The sequence below is a fragment of the Eubalaena glacialis genome, chromosome 6, assembly GCF_028564815.1.
Source record: "Eubalaena glacialis isolate mEubGla1 chromosome 6, mEubGla1.1.hap2.+ XY, whole genome shotgun sequence".
Classification (NCBI taxonomy): Eukaryota; Metazoa; Chordata; class Mammalia; order Artiodactyla; family Balaenidae; genus Eubalaena; species Eubalaena glacialis.
Window position 1 is genome coordinate 29,109,609 of NC_083721.1, and position 19,938 is coordinate 29,129,546.

The window sequence follows — 19,938 nt, forward strand, 5'->3', positions numbered from 1 at the left end:
TTCACTTAGATCTTGGGTAAAATTTTTAATAATTTACTAATTTTACCTATTAGCTGCATTGTAAACCATTATACAAACATAGCACATATTCTTAAGATATCATAAATTGCCAAATGTTTGAATTTGAAAATACATAACCTAGTCCAGCCGGCTTATAGAAACTGAATACAGAGACATTAAGTAGCTCTTAAGCGTCGGTGTTTGGGAGTTGACCGAGGCATTTTACTCCCAGGCAAATCTTCATTCTAGAAAACCACACTGTATCTCTGAAATGGCAAAATCATCATTTTTACTTAGGTAAAACTTGGTGTCTGTTGGGATAATATTTCATGACAATGACACATATAACTGTCTTTCCAATAAGTTAGGAAGATCCTTGAAACTGGGAACTGTGTCATATACAGTTTTGACTCCCCACAGTGTTTAACTCATTTCAGTGGTGCTTTGCATATTGTTGATTTGTGAATTTTATCTAACCCCTCCTATGCACATTATCACAGCTAATATTGAAAGGGAATATTAGTCCATGAATGATTTTTTTCTTTCTTTAGTCCATAAAAAATATACTCCTACATACACTGGAAATCTAACCTATTTTTTGTTTTATCTGATATCAAACTAGTATTTTGGGATCCTTCACTGAAAAAAAAAATGTTCTCCACTAGTCCTTATATATAGGGTGAAAAACATTTTAAGTCGACTTAATTCTTTGGTTGCTTGAACATCAACATGATACATGTCCTGGGATATTTTTCCAAAGTATTTTGCATCCATGATAAATCACTTAAATACGATGGTCTTAAATGAAAAACAAACATTATTTTCCCCCTTCAGTGGACTATGGAGAGGAACAGAATCCTAAACTACCTACTAATACTTGTTCTTAAATGGTTTATGGACTTTCAAGTTAGCACGTTCCCAAAGCAAATGGAATTGGGAAAGGGATGACTTGACACCTTAACTGTTACTACCCTCCTGTCAGCTGTCCCTGCAGCCTGAAGTGTCCCAGCAAACAAGAGCCACTCTTTGCTGAAGTCTAGTCGCTGCCAGCCTGGGTGAGGAGGGCAAGAAAAGATTGTGTTACTCGGTGACAGCTGAATCTTTCCAAGAGAATTAGCTATCTAATTCCTCTAATGAAAATGTACCTTAGGAAGAACTACAATCCTGCAGACTGTGGAACTAAAACCACATTCTCAGAAAAATAGACAAAATGAAAAGGCAGAGGACTATGTACCAGATGAAGGAACATGATAAAACCCCAGAAAAACAATTAAATGAAGTGGAGATAGGCAACCTTCCAGAAAAAGAATTCAGAATAATGATAACGAAAATGATCCATTCTCCTCAGAAAAAGAATGGAGGCAAAGATCAAGAAGATGCAAGAAATGTTTAATAAAGACCTAGATGAATTAAAGAACAAACACCTAGAAGAATTAAAGAACAAACAGAGATGAACAATACAATAACTGAAATGAAAAATATACTAGAAGGAATCAATAGCAGAACAACTGATACACAAGAATGGATAAGTGACCTGGAAGACAGAGTGGTGGAATTCACTGCCATGGAACAGTATAAAGAAAAAAGAATGAAAAGAAATGAAGACAGCCTAAGAGACTTCTGGGACAACATTAAACGCACCAACATTTGCATTATAGGGGTCCCAGAAGGAGAAGAGAGAGAGAAAGGACCCAAGAAAATATCTGAAGACATTAGATTATAGCCAAAAACTTCCCTAACATGGGAAATAGCCACCCAAGTCCAGGAAGTGCAGAGAGTCCCAGGGAGGATAAACCCAAGGAGAAACATGCTGAGACATATAGTAATCAAATTGACAAAAATTAAAGACAAACAAAAATTATTAACAGCAACAAGGCAAAAATGACAAATAATATACAAGAGAACTCCCATAAGGTGAACAGCTGATTTCTCAGCAGAAACTCTACAAACCAGAAGGGAGTGGCACGATATATTCAAAGTGATGACAGAGAAGAACGTACAATGAAGATTACTCTACCCAGCAAGGATCTCATTCAGATTTGATGGAGAAATCAAAAGCTTTACAGACAAGCAAAAGCTAAGAGAATTCAGCACCACCAAACCAGCTCTACAACAAATGCTAAAGGAACTTCTCTAAGTGGGAAACACAAGGGGAGAAAAGGACCTACAAACACAAACCCAAAACAATTAAGAAAATGCTATTAGGAATATACATATCGATAATCACTTTAAATGTGAATGGATTAAAGGCTCCAACCAAAAGACACAGGCTCGCTGAATGGCTACAAAAACAAAACCCATGTATATGCTGTCTACAAGAGACCCACTTCAGACTTAGGGACATATACAGACTGAAAGTGAGGGGATGAAAACATATTCCATGCAAATGGAAATCAAAAGAAAGCTGGAGTAGCAATACTCATATCAGATAAAATAGACTTTGAAATAAAGATGTTACAAGAGACAAGGAAGAACCAACATAATGATCAAGGGATCGATCCAAGAACAACATATAACAATTATAAATATATATGCACCCAACATAGGAGCACCTCAATACATAAGGCAAAAGCTAACAACTATAAAAGAGGAAATCGACAGTAACATAAAAATAGTGGGGGACTTTAACACCTCACTTACACCAATGGACAGATCATCTAGACAGAAAACTAATAAGGAAACACAAGCTTTAAATGACACAATAGACCAGATAGATTTAATTGATATTTACAGGACATTCCATCCAAAAACAGCAGACTACACTTTCTTCTTAAGTGCATACAGAACATTCTCCAGGATAGATCACATCTTGGATCACAAATCAAGCCTCAGTAAATTTGAGAAAACTGAAATCATGTCAAGCATCTTTTCTGACCACAACACTATGAGATTAGAAATAAATTACAGGGAAAAAATGTAAACAACACAAACACATGGAGGCTAAACAATACGTTATTAAATAACCAAGAGATCACTGAAGAAATCAAAGAGTAAATCAAAAAATAGCTAAAGACAAATGACAATGAAAACAAAATGATCCAAAACCTAGGGGATGCAGCAAAAGCAGTTCTAAGAGGGAAGTTTATAGCAATACAATCCTACTTCAAGAAACAAGAAAAATCTCAAATAAATAATCCAACTTTACACCTAAAGGAACTAGAGAAAGAAGAACAAACAAAACCCAAAGCTAGTAGAAGGAAAGAAATCATAAAGATCAGAGCAGAAATAAATAAAAACAAAGAAAACAATAGCAAAGATCAATAAAACTAAAAGCTGGTTCTTTGAGAAGATAAAGAAAATTGATAAATCTTTAGCCAGACTCATCAAGAAAAAGAGGGAGAGGACTCAAATCAATAAAATTAGATATGAAAAAGGAGAAGTTACAATGGACCCTACAGAAGTACAAAGTATCATAAGAGACTACTACAAGCAACTCTATGAAAATAAAATGGACAACCTGGAAGAAATGGACAAATTCTTAGAAGGGTATAACCTTCCAAGACTGAACCAGAAGAAATAGAAAATATCAACAGACCAATCACAAGTAATGAAATTGAAACTGTGATTAAAAATCTTCCAACAAACAGAAGTCCGGGACCAGATGGCTTCACAGGTAAATTCTATCAAACATTTAGAGGAAAGCTAACACCCATCCTTCTCAAACTCTTCCAAAAAATTGCAGAGGAGGGCACACTCCCAAACTCATTCTACGAGGCCACCATCACCCTGATACTAAAACCAGACAAAGATTCTATAAAAAAAGAAAATTACAGACCTATATCACTGATGAATATAAATGCAAAAATCCTCAACAAAATACTAGCAAACAGAATCCAACTATACATCAAAAGGGTCATACACCATGATCAAGTGTGGTTTATCCCAGGAATGCAAGAATTCTTCAATATACACAAATCAATCAATGTGATACACCATATTAACAAATTGAAGGATAAAAACTATATGATAATCTTAATAGATGCCAAAAAAGCTTTCAACAAAATTCAACACCCATTTATGATAAAAACTCTCCAAAATGTAGGCATAGAGGGAACCTACCTCAACATAATAAAGACCATATATGACAAACCCACAGCCAACATCATTCTCTATGGTGAAAAACTGAAACCATTTCCTCTAAGATCAGGAACAAGACAAGGTTGCCCACTCTCACCACTATTATTCAACATAGTTTTGGAAGTTTTAGCCACAGCAATTAGAGAAGAAAAAAAATAAAAGGAATCCAAATCAGAAAAGAAGTAAAGCCATCACTGTTTGCAGATGACATGATACTATACATAGAAAACCCTAAAGATGCCACCAGAAAATTACTAGAGCAAATCAATGAATTTGGTAAAGTTTCAGGATACAAAATTAATGCACAGAAATCTCTTGCATTCCTACACTAGCAACGAAAGATCAGAAAGTGAAATTAAGGAAACAATCCCATTCACCATTGCAACAAAAAGGATAAAATACCTAGGAATAAACCTACCTAAGGAGGTAGAATACCTGTACTCAGAAAACTATGACACTGATGAAAGAAATCAAAGGTGACACAAACAGATGGAGAGATATACCATGTTCTTGGATTGGAAGAATCAATATTGTGAAAATGCCTATACTACCCAAAGCAATCTACAGATTCAATGCAATCCCTATCAAATTACCAATGACATTTTTTACAGAACCAGAACAAAAAATCTTAAAATTTCTGCAGAGACACAAAGGACCCCGAATAGCCAAAGCAATCTTAAGGGGAAAAAATGGAGCTGGAGGAATCAGACACACTGTCTTCAGACTATACTACAAAGCTACAGTAATCAAGACAATATGGTACTTGCACAAAAACAGAAATATAGATCAATGGAACAGGATAGAAAGCCCAGAGATAAACCCACGCACCTATGGTCAACTAATCTATGACAAAGGAGGCAAGGATATACAATGGAGAAAAGATAGTCTCTTCAATAAGTGGTGCTGGGAAAACTGGACAGCTACATGTAAAACAATGATATTAGAACACTCCCTAACATCATACACAAAAATAAACTCAAAATGGATTAAAGACCTAAATGTAAGATCAGACACTATAAAACTCTTAGAGGAAAACATAGGAAGAATCCACTTTGACATAAATCACAGCAAGATCTTTTCTGACCCACCTCCTAGCGTAATGGAAATAAAAACAAAAATAAACAAATGGGACCTAATGAAACTTAGAAGCTTTTGCAAAGCAAAGGGAACCATAAAAAAGATGGAAAGACAACCCTCAGAATGGGAGAAAATATTTGCAAATGAATCAAGGGACAAAAGATTAATCTCCAAAATATATAAACAGCTCATGCAGCTCAATATTAAAAAAAAACAAACAGCCCAATCAAAAAATGGGCAGAAGACCTAAATAGACATTCACCAAAGAAGACATACAGATGGCCAAGAGGCACATGAAAAGATGCTCAACATCACTAATCATTAGAGAAATGCAAATCAAAACTACAATGAACTATCACCTCACACCAGTCAGAATGGCCATCATCAAAAAATCTACAAACAATACATGCTGGAGAGGGTGTGGAGAAAAGGAAACCCTCTTGCACGGTTGGTGGGAATGTAAATTGATACAGCCACTATGGAGAATAGTACGGAGGTTCCTTAAAAGACTAAAAATAGAATTACCACATGACCCAGCCATCCCACTACTCAGCATATACCCAGAGAAAACCCTAATTCAAAAAGACACATGTACCCCAATGTTCATTGCAGCACTATTTACAATAGCCAGGCCATGGAAGCAACCTAAATGTCCAACGACAGATGAATGGATAAAGAAGATGTGGTACATGTATACAATGGAATATTACTCAGCCATAAAAAGGAGCAAAATTGGGTCATTTGCAGAGACGTGGATGGACCTAGAGACTGTCATATGGAGTGAAGTAAGTCAGAAAGAGAAAAACAAATATCATATATTAACGCATATATGTGGAACTGAGAAAAATCGTACAGATGAATCGGTTTGCAAGGCAGAAATAGAGACACAGATGTAGAGAACAAACGTATGGACACCAAGGGGGGAAAGCGGGGTGTGTGGGGGGGTTGGGGGATGAACTGGGAGATTGGGATTGACATATATACACTAATATGTATAAAATAGATAACTAATAAGAACCTGCTGTATAAAAAAATAAATTTTTTTTTAAAAAGTACCTTTTATATAAAATTGGAAGAGGAATAAAAATGGAAATAGAATTGGTGCTTTTACCAACACTCAACAAGCTTCCTGCTTCTGATGCTAAAGCAATTTTTAAAAAGACATAACTATCTACGCATTCTTTGATCCAGTGGAAGCTTTAAAATTTCTGTGCGTAAGGTTATAAATGCTTAGCCTTCCTTGCTAACTCTGTGTTAAGCATTCCTAGTCCAAACCATAGAAAATTTAACTGCTCTCCAATGGTGTTTCCCGGAAGTAATTTCTTATTTTATTTCTTCCTCCTTTTGTCACTCAGTACCTCACACTGACCTTCACAGGAAGTCTTACAAGTAGGCAACCAGAGTCACCTATAAACTAGATGACATGCCATAATGAAATCTCTCACTGTCTTCTCTGCTTAAGGATTTGAGGGTTAAACTAGATGACATATAAAGTCTTTCTTGCCCCGGTGTCCTGTGAGATTCAAAGTTTAACTGTTAAGAGTTACATACATATTCACTCTGGCTGTTAAAATCCAATCTGCCCCCCTGCTCGTGATCTTTCTCCTCTCAACATGAGAGATTTGTCACTCTTTCTTCAATATGTCACATTGTATGGGTCTGATGAAGGATCAAGTTATTTTCAACACTTGATGCTGGCACATACAATTAGTGTAACCATCTTGATCCACGAATGCAAACGCTATACTGCCCAGTAGAAAGATGGAGTTCTTTCCTTTAAACACTGTTCATCACCACCAATAAAAATACATACTCCTGACTAATCTTCCAGATAGTACATCCTTATCTTTCTGACTTTGAGAAGTATATTCTCTGTTCCATTTCTTGACCTTGCTCTTTTATACTGCTCTGTATTCTAAGTAGTTGTTTCCATATTTTGGCATCATTGGGAATTTGTTTTAAATCATGTATTTCTTCCAGATTATACCATTACCTGAGTTGGGAGTTATTTTCCATCATTTTGCATCTTCACACTTCAATATAGGGGAATGAAAGGATTTTAGGATTGAGCCGCTAATGAGGCCTTTTCTTCTTTCTTAAAGATACTCCAGGGGGTTATAGGTTCCACTAGTGGTAATCTCTTATGAAAATTACCTGTAGTTCCCGTCCTCTGCAGGCAACAATTATAGGAGTAAGATCCCCCATCATCTTCTTGTCTTCCCCACAGATTTGAAGATATATTCTTCTATTTATTCTGTTAACTTCAAGCTGGGGAATTCTATTAGGTTGTGAGCTGGGAGTATTGACCCAGGAGTGGGGATCTACTCTAATTACTACCTTCCTAGAATAAGAATTGAAGATAATTACTTATCTCGTTTTCAATTAAAAACCTTAGTTCTCTCTAGTCCTGTAATACCATAAGGCCTCGTATGGGGCCAGTGGAATCTTGTTCTTAACTGCTCTCCGCTCTATCTATCTGCATTTATACTAGATGAAGTGCTTATGGAAATGGGTAAAACTTTAATTTCTTGTTCCTTTATTATTTTGTGTAGAAGTGTTGTGATTAACCTTTGCTAAATCGTGGAACGACAGTTCCCTAAGGCCTTTTTTTTTCATTTTGGAAGATAGCTATTCGCAGTTTCCTCTTTTTAAAAAAAAAAAAATCACCTTTTCTTAATTGTATGGAAAGGTCTATGTTTTCCTCTAGAGCAGAGATATTACCTTTTTAAATTTTAATATCCTCAAGTTCTAGTACACTTCATACTAAACACTCAGTAGTAAGAGTGACAAAGGAAATGACAAAGCTGGAATTTGTCAGGATGAAAAAAAATAAAATATGCTGAAGAAAACTTGTCGCAAACACAGTTGGTTGCCTGTCCAACATTAATTCATCTCCCCAGTTCCAACCACACCAACTTCTTCCTTTCTCCAGATACTTACCTTTCTCTGCAGTCATATACTTAAAGGAAATTCACTCCAACTCCAGGCTCTGGGGTAGGTCCTAACTGGTCTAAGATTAACATGGTGTCAATGCTTTTGTCAATGGTTTAAGCATGGCCATGTGACATATGTCTGGCTAATGAGCCAGACTTCTGCAAGGAAAATTGTTTTCCTCCTGAAAGCCGTACATAGAAAAGGTGGCCCCATTTTTCTGCCCTTGGTCATTGTTCTATCTGGATACGTCATCCAGACCTGGTATGACCATTTTGAACCCTGACAGGAGCCAGCCATAAGAGAATCTAAGGCACAGAAAAATTCAAAGCTGGGCCCTGCCTATACTATGCCTCAGGGCTGCCCAGCCTCTGGACTTGTTTGCTACAAGAAGTAATTAATAGTCTCATTGTTTAAGCATGTCGAATCAAGGTTTTCTGTTACTTGAAGCTATAATCATCCTGATAAAAAATTATTCTATATTTCTTTTTTTTCTGGAAAGTCTAAAAACAAAACTTTAAACAGTGTATTGAACTTTCCCTTGGGATCTTAGGTCTTGTAGGAAGCTATGAGGAAAAGCAATGAGGGAGGCGGAATTAGGTTATATTTGCATACGTGTAGCAAAACAGATAACCAAAGTATTTAGTTTAAGATGTCTCACAATTCCAAAATTTTGGCTTTAAAACACAGCAACATGAATTCCACTTTTTGCCCCTGATGTTTGTAACTCCTGGTCAAAGACCATGAGAATGTGGAATGACCATGGGAATAAGGAATGATGGAATCTTCCAATCCCCATTGCCCACTGCTATATTTGTGTGTATCCCATTCCAGCATGCAGAATCAGGAAGCCTTGCTATGTACACTACAAGGGTAAGAAAGACTTAGATATTTCATTTTTGCCTTTTGTTACGGTGTCACTCATACAGGGAGGCTGTCACTGAGTAAACATGCTTCACTTCTCATGTGAAGAAAGGAGATCTGTATCACTTTACCTTAAAACACATAGCAGAAAGAACTTGATGCAATTCCACACTTAGTTTTGCAAATCTGCTGGCATGAGGAGTCCCAGTAATGGATTTGGATGTGTCCTAGAGTTTATTGTGCCAATATCAATTGAATTAAGACTTCAAACCTTTTCAGAGAACTTCCCATCCTTCATTTCAAATGAATGCACAGACTGCTTTCAGCTACTGAAGTGCTGGCCCTGAAATGAAAAATGAATACCTCCCAGCTAAGGTGGATTGCAGAAACCCACAACATCAGATTTTGATCATGATCCGAACTAAATTTTTTTTTTTTTTTTTTTTTTTAGTGTAAACAATGATTTCCACTCTTTCCAGAATTTTACAGTGGGCTGTAGTGGAAAGAGCACTGGATTAGAACAAGCGTCTTGGATTCTATAAGTTTTGTTTTGTCCCTGTCACTTTATTCCTGTGTAACTAGGCAAGTAGTTTTACCTCCTTGAATTTCAGTTTTTTAATTTTTATTATTTTTTAATTTTTTGTCCACACCTTGTGGCACGTGGGATCTTAGTTCCCTGACCAGGGATTGAACCCGAGGCCCCTGCAGTGGAAGCACAGAGTCTTAACCACTGGACAGCCAGGGCAGTCCCTCTGTTTCTTAATTTTTAAAATGACAATAATTGGTTTTGCCAAATAGCTGACCCATCCTGGCACTGGTGGGTGGAATGACATTGTTGACAAAGAAAAACAAGGCATCCTCAGCTCGGAGATGAATTCGCTTCTGGATCAAGAAGTAGAACTGACCAACTGTAACATCAGAAGGCACCAGGTATTTCTTTTTGTCCAGGTCTCCTATCCGAGCTTTGGGAGCCTTTTCTACTATCACCGGGACCCGGTCCAGGTATTTCTTTCGGATCTTCTCGCCCTCAGAGCGGCGCTTCTCAAAAGGATGCTCCTCTTTACACACCAACTTCATCCTCCCGGGAACTGGGCTGGACCGAGCTGGGCTGAGGGAACCCCGGGGGCGCTGGGACGCGGGGCGGTGTGGGGCGGGGGGGGGGTGAGGGGGGGGTGAGGGGCGGGGCGGTGATGGCGGCGACGCGCGGGCTGAAAACTTTTATGTTTAGAACAGTTTGTGTATGTGAATCTACACTTATCATTGCATAGTTTACGAAACTATGTATAGATCATATAAAAATATTATTTATTATCATATAAAATATATTATTTTATACTATACTTAGTATAAAAACTAAGTATAGATCAAATATTTCCAATGAAAATTTAGCTTCCAAATTGAGATATTCTGTAAATAAAGTACACACTGGATTTTGAAGACTTTGTAGGATAAAAAGAATGCAAAGTTAAAAAAAAAAAAATCAATATGATAAACACAAAAGTACCATACAAATACCAGTTACCATTATTATTATTCCATCTCTTATTCGTAAGGAGATTTGAGGACATATCCAAATTGATTGCATTCTGAAGGGCCTGAGATGCCAAACCTGGACCTTGGTGTGAGGATAACCAGGCCTCCATAGAAACCCCCAAGTGTATATTTCCCAATCATCATTAGATTCATGACCTCTTTTTTTTTCTTTTAAAGTTAAAATGGTGTTAATTCATCAAAAATCTATTAAGTTCTTATTACATCCCGATCCAGTTCTAGGCTCTAAGATACAAAGTCATGTAAGAAGCTTACAATCTTGTAGGCGAAAGGGTCCAACTAGAAAATATAAATATAAGGCAGTAAGTAGGAAGACAGTGTATGGGAAGTTAGGACAACTATGGGAAATTAAGGACAATACCTGTTCTAATTTGAGGTTTTTGAATCTCAAATGCTGAGAAAAAAATACCATCTCCTTTCTTCCTAATAATCGGTTCTCATGGATCCTCTCAGATTTCTCACTACAGTACAGCCAACTTGAATCCCAGTACAGATTTCCAAGGTTCTACAGGTTCCTCCCACCCCCAGAAGGTTTTAAAACAGATGCAGGAGGAAGCTCACCAAGTGATTAATTTTCATCTCAACTTTCATTATGTTGATAGCATTTTTGAGGGCAAAGGACACACCAGAGCCCTCTGAATGCCAAAAGGAGAATGAGGTTGCTGGCTGAGGGTGTTCTGGATAGGTTAGGAGGTTATGGATGAACTCCATCTCTTCCCGCCTGAGAATTCTGCAGATAGTGTGTTTTATGGGAACCTCTAGTTGGAAGAGAAGTTGCGACAAGGAGAAGGTGCCTCATTTGCAAAAATTCTAATCATGGGAATAGGTGAAAGGGAAGAGGTAATAGAATTAAGAATCCTGATTTATAGCTTGCTGAATAACCACTTATAGTTTAAAAACAAATATGTTTTAAATATGTACTCTAAATATGTCATTTTATAATAAGTTGACTTATCATCAAAGCAGAAGTAATAGAGTGTTTCTTTTTACCATCCATTCCTGGAGTCTTCGCTAACGTGTGGCTATGGAGTTGAAAGTAAATCCACAGATACGTTTGTCCCATGTGAGCCACTGATGGTATCACAATGACAAATTCCATGCCCTTACCTTGGAGGTTTATCCACTTTCTGGACCTGAAGTCAGGGAATGAAAACTTGTTTAAATAAAAGAAATTAGACTTGAGAAAAATTAATCAAGCATTTTGGAGATCTCGCAAAGTTTAGTCATAGCATAAATGACGCATGAACTTTTACAGAGAGATTATATGATTGGTGACCCTAAAGTAACCTCCTGTGGGACTCAGGCCCTTCCTCCCCACACTGGTGTCTCTCCTTCCAGGTTTCAGCCATCATCCTTACGGCCACAATAGGAGGAGAGGGACCATGTGTCTTGGAAACTCAGTGATTGTTCTCTCCTCTGTGGCATTCAGGTTACTATTGCTGCATAATCAGTTATCCCCAAATTTAGCGGCTTCAAATGATGGAGTTGCTCACAATTTTGTGAGTCAGGAATTTGTAAGCTGTTAGCTGGGCAGTTTTTGCTTGGGGTTTCTCATGAAGTTGCACTCAGATGTTGATGATGGCTGTAGTCATCTGAAGGCTCCACGGGATTCCCTGCCTAAGATGGTGCACTCATAGGGTTGGCAGTGGAAGCAAACTGTTGTCTAGAGCTCAGCTGGACTGTTGACCAGAATGTCTACATGGAGCTCTCCAGCAAGGCAGTCTCAGGATCATTGTATTCTTACATAACATCTCAAGGTTCTAAACAGTGAATATTCCACCAGCAAGATAAAAGCCACATGGCCTTTTGTGACCTACCCTCACGAATCACACATTACTTCTGCCACAATCTGTTGGTTACAGAGAAGGAAAAAGCTCACTCAGATTCAAGGGAGGGGACTTAGACCCCACCTCTTGATAAGGGAGTAGCAAGACTCTAGAAGAATTTATGGAAAAGAAGATATTTTCCATATCTTTGGCCACCTTTGGAAAATACAACGTATCAAAAGTAGTAAAACACTGCTCTGTGTGAATTTCAAGACTGCTTACTATTTCTGCTCTAGAAAGTTCTATGATATTCCCAATGTTGCTTTAGCTCATTTTAAAGATTTTTCTAGTTCTTTTGATGTTTATTTTTTCTCCTTTTTTGGTTATGTCTAAAAGAATCACTTAGTGGAATACAATTTGCTGGTTTCAGATATAGGTTAGTCTCCATGTAGAGCTGTGTTATTAACTTGTAGCAGATACACAGTTTGCTAGAAATACTTCCTCCCTTCACTTCCCCACTCCCATCAGGTGACCTGTTTGTCTTCACCTGTGACTTGCTTTACTGTGATCAGATTGGGTCTGGGAAGGAATTCTAAATGTTCTTCACATTGCAGAGCTCCTGACTCACCATCATGCTCATTTTTGACTTTGGTTCCCCATGCTTGTCTCTCAGAGCCCCTGTCTAGATGCAGAAATACTGTAGTTCAGACTGGCCCATAATTTAGTCTCTGGAGTCTTCACTCATATTTTTGAACCTAAACTTCCTGGGTTGTGCACCTGTGGGCCTCCTTGGACATCTAGGACTCACCTGCCTCTCCCTCCTTTAATAACATCCTTGAACTTGATCTCTGGTCTCTGTCCCTATCTTGTGAAACTCTAGTCCTAGATGGATTATTTTAGCAATGGGAGTAGGAAGCCTATTTGTTCATAGTTCTTTCAACAGAGATTTTAAGACCAAATGTTATCTTAATCTAAGATTGCTTTATGATAGCAAAGTATTTTGGATTCTCATGGTTCTCTAGACAGTATGACATGCTGATTAAGAGCTTAGTAGTAAGAATTAGATAATCTAAGATTTTAATAATGGGCATGTTACTCCCTGGGTCTCAGTTTTATCATCTTTAAAATGCATACAATATTAGGATCTACAAATTAGGGTTGTTATGAAAAATAAATGAGATAATCAAGCTCTATAACTTGGTCTAGTAACTGCACTTGGTGAATATCCAAATATATAATATTAGTGGTTGTCATCATCATCACCCTCATCATCATCAAGTAGGAGCTTTACTTTTTAGTTTTGTATATCCAACACCTACAGCAATTCCTCTCATATAGTAAGCCCTCAACATTGAATTAATAAATGTGTGTCTGTTGAATCTCTCCAAAGGATAAATTGAATGAAAAATCATAAACTTCTGTCAAAACCAAAATTATTCTGATGGCACATCTAGGTATAAAAAAAGTTATTTCCGCATGATTGATATCATTGAGGTGACTTGGAACATGGGCTATGGGACTGGGGAAGTTGAAAGGAAGAAGGCAGATTCAACGGTGGTGGGAGAAGTCCAGCCAGACTCCTGGAGTGCTGTGTCTTGATACCCGCATATAGGTGGAGGGCATCTGGCCAATCATATTAGATCACCAAAGTTCAATAATACTACAGGGACTGGCAAGAAGAAGTACCGAATGGGGGTGGGCATCCAGGAAGTCTGTCCAGGACCCAATCACAATCAAGGGCCAGGTTCTGGAAAATCCCGGAAAAGGCAGGCAAGGCCTCAGTTCAAACATACTCCGTCTTAGGCTAAGTGCTTAGGCATAAGAGTAGAAGACATGGGCCCAGAATAGCAAGGGCAGCTTGGGAATTAGACTAAAGAATAAGGCTTACAGGTAAATGCTAGATCAGAACAGGACTAGCAGGAAAGTAGAAATACTAAGTCCCAGGAACGTTGAACTAGAGATCAATAAATGTCCCCTGATCAAAATCAAGATTGATTTTAGATCCTGGGGCAGAACTGAGTCCGTAGAGAAAGCCACGTGACCCCAGATATGAGGAAGGAAGATTTGAGGAAACATTGTGTTTTTGAATGAGATTTTTCTTTCACTTCACATCTGCATCAAATCTCTATAAGAACATCATTTCAAACATTCTCTAGGTGGGAGAATGCATGGTGGTAAAAATTAGGAATAATTTACTTTTGCATTGGTTTTTGGCAGTCCATTCCGTGCATTCCCACAGTAACCTGCATGTGTTTCTCTCTCTCTGCCTCCCTCTCCCTTACCCTCTCCCTCTTTTGCTTTATTTATATATAATTCATAATTTACATACCATCCTATTCATTCATTCAAAATATACAATTAAATGATTTTCAGTATCTTCACACAGTTGTGCAGCCATTACCACAATAAATTCTGGAATATTTCCATCACCCCGAAAAGAAACCCCATACCCATTAGCAGTCATTCCTGACCCCATTCCCCCAGCCTCTGACAATCACTAATCTATATTGTTTCTATGGATTTGCATATTCCAGACAATTCATATAGATTGACTCATACAATGCATGATCTTTTGTGAATAGCTTCTTTCATTTAGCATGTTTTCTTTTCATCCATGGTGTAACATGAATCAGGACTACATGTTTTTTCATGGCTGAATAATATTCCATTGTATAAATATCCTACATGATATTTATCCATTCAACAATTGATGGATATTTGGGTTGTTTCTACTTTTTGGCTATTATGAATAAATAATTCTGTTATGAACATACAAGTTTTTGTGTGGACATATGTTTTCAATTCTCTTTGGTACATAGATAGGAGTACAATAGATATCTCTCTTTAAAATTCGTTTTAAACAAACTAAGGTCATTTAAAAATTATTTCAGTGAGTATTTGATAATTGCCTCTTCCATCCCAGGTATTCCTTTTTAGTCCTAGAGTACAAAAACAAACAAAATAGATAAAGTACCTGCCCTCATGGAATTTACATCTCTCCACAAAGCTTTAAGCCCTTGAGAACAAGAACTGTAATTATTTTATTACCTTTCCAATCCACAGTGCCTAACACATTTCTACACAGTAAGTTAATATAAGAAATTATGTATCCACAACTTATGGGAAAAAACTTAAATCAAAACGATAATGTTTAAATAGAATTTGGTTCCTCTCTCACCTACTGAATTGTAGAAACTCCAATCCCTTTCAAATGACTCTAATTTGTTAAGGAAGTTCCCATTTTATGTGTGCTGCTAAATGCAGCTCTCCTGCCTGCTATGAGACATCTACACTTCCGCCCTCCATCTTGGAACGTGGACTTGATGGGAGGCAGGCTCCCACTTTGCTATCCTGATGGCGAAAACAGTTGTGTTTTCCTGCTCAGGGCTCTGAGAATCCCTCCTGATTCCCCTCTGATATGTTCATGCTTCCCTTACTTCTTTCCTTCTGAATGTCAGCTTGGTCTAAGCTACCTCTTCTAGAGGGAAAAACATCCTCTACTCCACGTGGTTACACACTACAAACACCATATTCTATTACTGAGTATCCATGACCAACCTTTATTCTTAATAGCTCATAGAAATGTTTCTGGCCCTGGGATTTTATTGCTGCTTTCTTTTTTTCCCTGAACACAGGATTGCTGGGTTGGGGAGATCCAATCTGTAGGGCAACATGATCACCATTCACCAGGCTACTCAAAAGTTTTCTGTCTCTTTTGAGGACAACCAATTATGGAATCAGTTCTGTGCACCTTGAATCTCTATCTTCTCACAATGAATTCCTCCACTTGCTGGTCTTTAGTTGCTCATGCAAACAGACCCTGGAAGGATCCTTCTTACAGAGTCTCCAGACAACAGCAGAAGATCTGAATTATGAGGATGAACCGCTTAAGTCTCAAACTTTGTTTCTGCTGCAGCAGCATTTACTGTAAAATGTGATTTGACAACATTTTGCTCAGTGTCTCTTCTGACCACCAGCATGTGAGTCTATTTCAATTATGCTTTTGTATTTATGATTTTGAAAATAGATTTAGGAGTAGGCCAATAGTTCAGGTAATTTCAGTATGACCTGGCAGCACTCTCAATTTAGTGATTTAATTTGTATCTTATGCAAGTCAGTAAAATGCTCTGAAATTCAAGCTCCTCTTTTGTAAGAAGGAGATTATTTACCAAATAGAGTGATAATGATAATAGCTAATGTTTATCGTGTGCTTCTGGGAAGTAGGCAGAATTTTACATCCTCTGTATCTATCAGCTCAAAGACTCTTCACACCAAACTCACGAAATAGCTGCTATTATTGTAAGGTAAAATCATTCTAAATAACATAGTTGGATTATAAAAGAATCATGCTTATTACTTTTAAAGTGAGGCATAGACAGCATTCATTCACTTCACGAAACATTCTATGTGGTTTCGTAAATCATCAATTGTATAGGTAAGACATGCTTTCACTAGAAAAAAAATTATATCTCTTTAGCAAACGGACCCCTTCCATGAATAATCTCCTGCATGTACGACCCCACACATTATTTTGACTTCCACTCAGATCCACACTTCTCACTTTTACTCCACAATTGAATTCCATTCAGGAGATGGACATCAGAGCAAAGAGGTCTGAGAGTAGCAGAGAATACCAGTCTATTAAGGCAGACTGAACTCTTGTTTATTTTGAAAAGAGCAAAAACAACAACTCACTAAATCTGGCCCAGAACCACCCATCTTGTCTCAGTTTCCCACCCAGAATTGGACCAGTGTTCCTGCTCTGAAGATTGCCCCTTGGAATTTTGGTGAAATAGCACATGGAGATAGTATAAGCCCATTTCAGGGGATTTCTTCCTTTCTTTCTTTAGTCTTTGCCGTGCGAATTCTGCAACAGGCACTGGCCTTTTCTTTTCTTTTCATACAGCTAGCTGCAGTATTTTCTTCTTGATAGTGAAAAGAGGACCATTTGGTTAGTCATGAACTTGTTCTTATCTGCTTGACTGCATTGCCTTGCTAGCTGCTCTGAGATATATGGCCAGGAATTCAGTTTTGCTTAATGAATTCTGTTCTATGGTTGAAGAAGAGATTAACTAATTTGGTAAGAATTATAAGCACAATGTGTTTGGGCTTCTTTGGAGGGAGAGGGGAGTCAGAAGAATTGTTGATAATCATACATTTTTGCATTAAAATTCTAGTTCATTAAGTAATCAGCATGGGGGTGTCTGATTGGCTGATTAGATGCAGAGGCAAATCATTTGTTACTTTTTTAGGGAAATTTCCACAAAGTGGTTCCACCTAGAGAATTTAAATTAATGTATTATTTCAAATCCATGTATATTTATTTCAAATCGAGTTATCCTGTAGAACAAAGGACTTGTTTTTTTCATCCAGCACAGGCACGGCTTCCAGGGTGGTGGTAGGATTGAAAACAACCCTCTCCAGGTATTAGTTCTCTCCCCCTTTCCCTCTCTGTCTCCCTTCCGCCACCCCCCTCTCTCTCTTTCTCTCATTTTCTCTCTCACTGCCCAACCAAAATCCTGCATCCTAAAGTTCCAAGTTTGCCGAAGTCAAAAGAGTCTGGGTTAGTATTACTTACAATCTTCCCTGTTGTTTTTTTCTAGGTCTTTTGACTTTAGTTAAAGTCATTCAGTCCATACGTAGTTCAATGAAGGAGCCTACATTTAACTCAAACTTCAAAAATAAGAAGCGCTAACCAAAGTGGTTCAAGAGCTTCTTGGAAGGGCCTTGGTCACAATCTTGAGCAGTCGTGATGCTAACTTCAACAGATGGGCTGGGAAACCAGATGTATCCCTTCATTCCTCGCTAAGATTTCTTCAAAAGGGCTGCGGGTCAGGCCACAGCTGACTTTTGAGAGGGTTCAGAACCATTCCGCCCCCCCAGGGAGGCTCACTCTTTCTTATCTGCATACGCCTGAACTAGGATCTTTTCAGAGGCACACAGGAGCTTCCCACCAAGGTTTTGTTTAGAGAGCTGAAAAAGATCACAGTTTGCTAATATCCTGAAGCCTCTGACAACACCGCCCAGGGCCTGAGCCAACACTGCTAGGAAACCACTTAGTACCTCTGCCCCACTTGGAGTCTGGAGGGCAGCTAGTCTACGCAGACCTCACACCCCTGTGTATTTTCAGTCGTTGCCTGATTTTCAAGTCCCTTTGACCATCTCCCCTCTCCCCTACTCTCAGTCCCACACTTGACTTCTGACTGTCCATTTCTCCCTGCCTTCTTTGGTCGTGGCCTCTGTATTCTCCATTCTATGATACGAAACCCCTCCATTGTAAGCCTCTTCACAAGATGCTCCTGTCCCCTTCTTTCCTTAACTGAAATCTAACAGTCCCCAAGGCCAGCATTTCTCAGGCAGACCTTTTCAGTGAAGAGAAGGCATGCTGGTATCTCCTCCTCCCCTCATTGAATCTTTTACACTAAACCATTATTCTTCTACATGTCAAAAGCTGCCCTTTGGGGCTGATATACACTAGCTATTCACCCTGTTAGTGCCTTTTACTCACCTCCAGTTTGGGCACCTGGACCACATATTTCCTTTTAACTTATCAACTTCTTAACTTCTGCTATTACCCTGAGTAAGTTAAGTATCCATTTAGGCGATCTTTCCGATATGTTTTCCTCACATTTTCCTTCATTTTTAATTCCCACTCTTCCCTTTTCACTCTGCTGGAACTACCCCTCACACATGGCCATGCTACAGTCCTTGAAATCATCCTGAAATACTCCGTTTCTGAAATCTTAAATGCTGATATCCTGCTCATGGACCAAAACGTTTTACCCTTCCAGCTCCCTTCATCCCTTACTCTCACTGTGCCAATATTGATTTGATACAGGCTTATACCACCTTGACCATTCCATTTTCTGCCATTCAGCCAGCAACTTCCTGTCAAGCCAGACCTGTTACTTCCTAGAACTTCTGGAGCAGTGCATCTCCCCAGTGGAAACCCAACTCTAGCTCAAGTCAATCATCCATCTCCAATGCCCTAAGAACCAGTTTGCTGAGTGCTGCTAGAGAAAAGCACAGCACCGTGTGAAATGGTGCCACCTTGGGTTTGTGGTCTCTCTCCTCATTAGGACCTCACGCTGCTTGACAATCATTCAACAGGATCTTACCAATGCCATGTTCCACAAAACCTAGTTCATGCCTTCTTAACATTCTCCCGGGCCTGATTTTCTGCCTTTCACATTGCCATACTTTCCCTCTGAAACGAAAATGAAATGGTTGTACTGTCCCTATCATTTTCAGGAAAAGATTTTCATATGATGGGGTTGCTCTGAATCGATTTCCCAGGTTTTTATATACTGGCTAACTTAACCCTTCCCACAAGAAAGGACTTTCATCGTCCCTCCCCTGACCAAAATATATCCATGCAAGAAACACACACAGAGAAAAAAAGTATAAAAAAAAATTTAATTTAATTAAAAAAAATTTTTTAAATATATATAAGTACTTTCTACACAGTATCTGAGCAGTTAGGAAAGTTTTGTCAGATTCCTGATACCATAATCCTAAGCTTATCCATTTTTCTGAATATATATGTTTAATATATGTTTATATATACATATATAAAACAATACTTTAAACAAATATTTATTAAGCATTTATTATACGCCATTTCCACTAGAAGGTAAGCTCTATAAGATCAGGGACCTGTGTTTCTTTTATT

General features: G+C 38.2%; 1 protein-coding gene across 1 annotated transcript; it reads right to left on the bottom strand.

Moving 5' to 3' along the window:
- Positions 1-9,708: 9,708 nt before the first annotated feature.
- Positions 9,709-10,026, bottom strand: LOC133092940 (gamma-aminobutyric acid receptor-associated protein-like). Its single transcript, XM_061192706.1, has one exon. The coding sequence runs from the start codon at positions 10,024-10,026 to the stop codon at positions 9,709-9,711; it is 318 nt and encodes a 105-aa protein (XP_061048689.1).
- Positions 10,027-19,938: the final 9,912 nt, after the last annotated feature.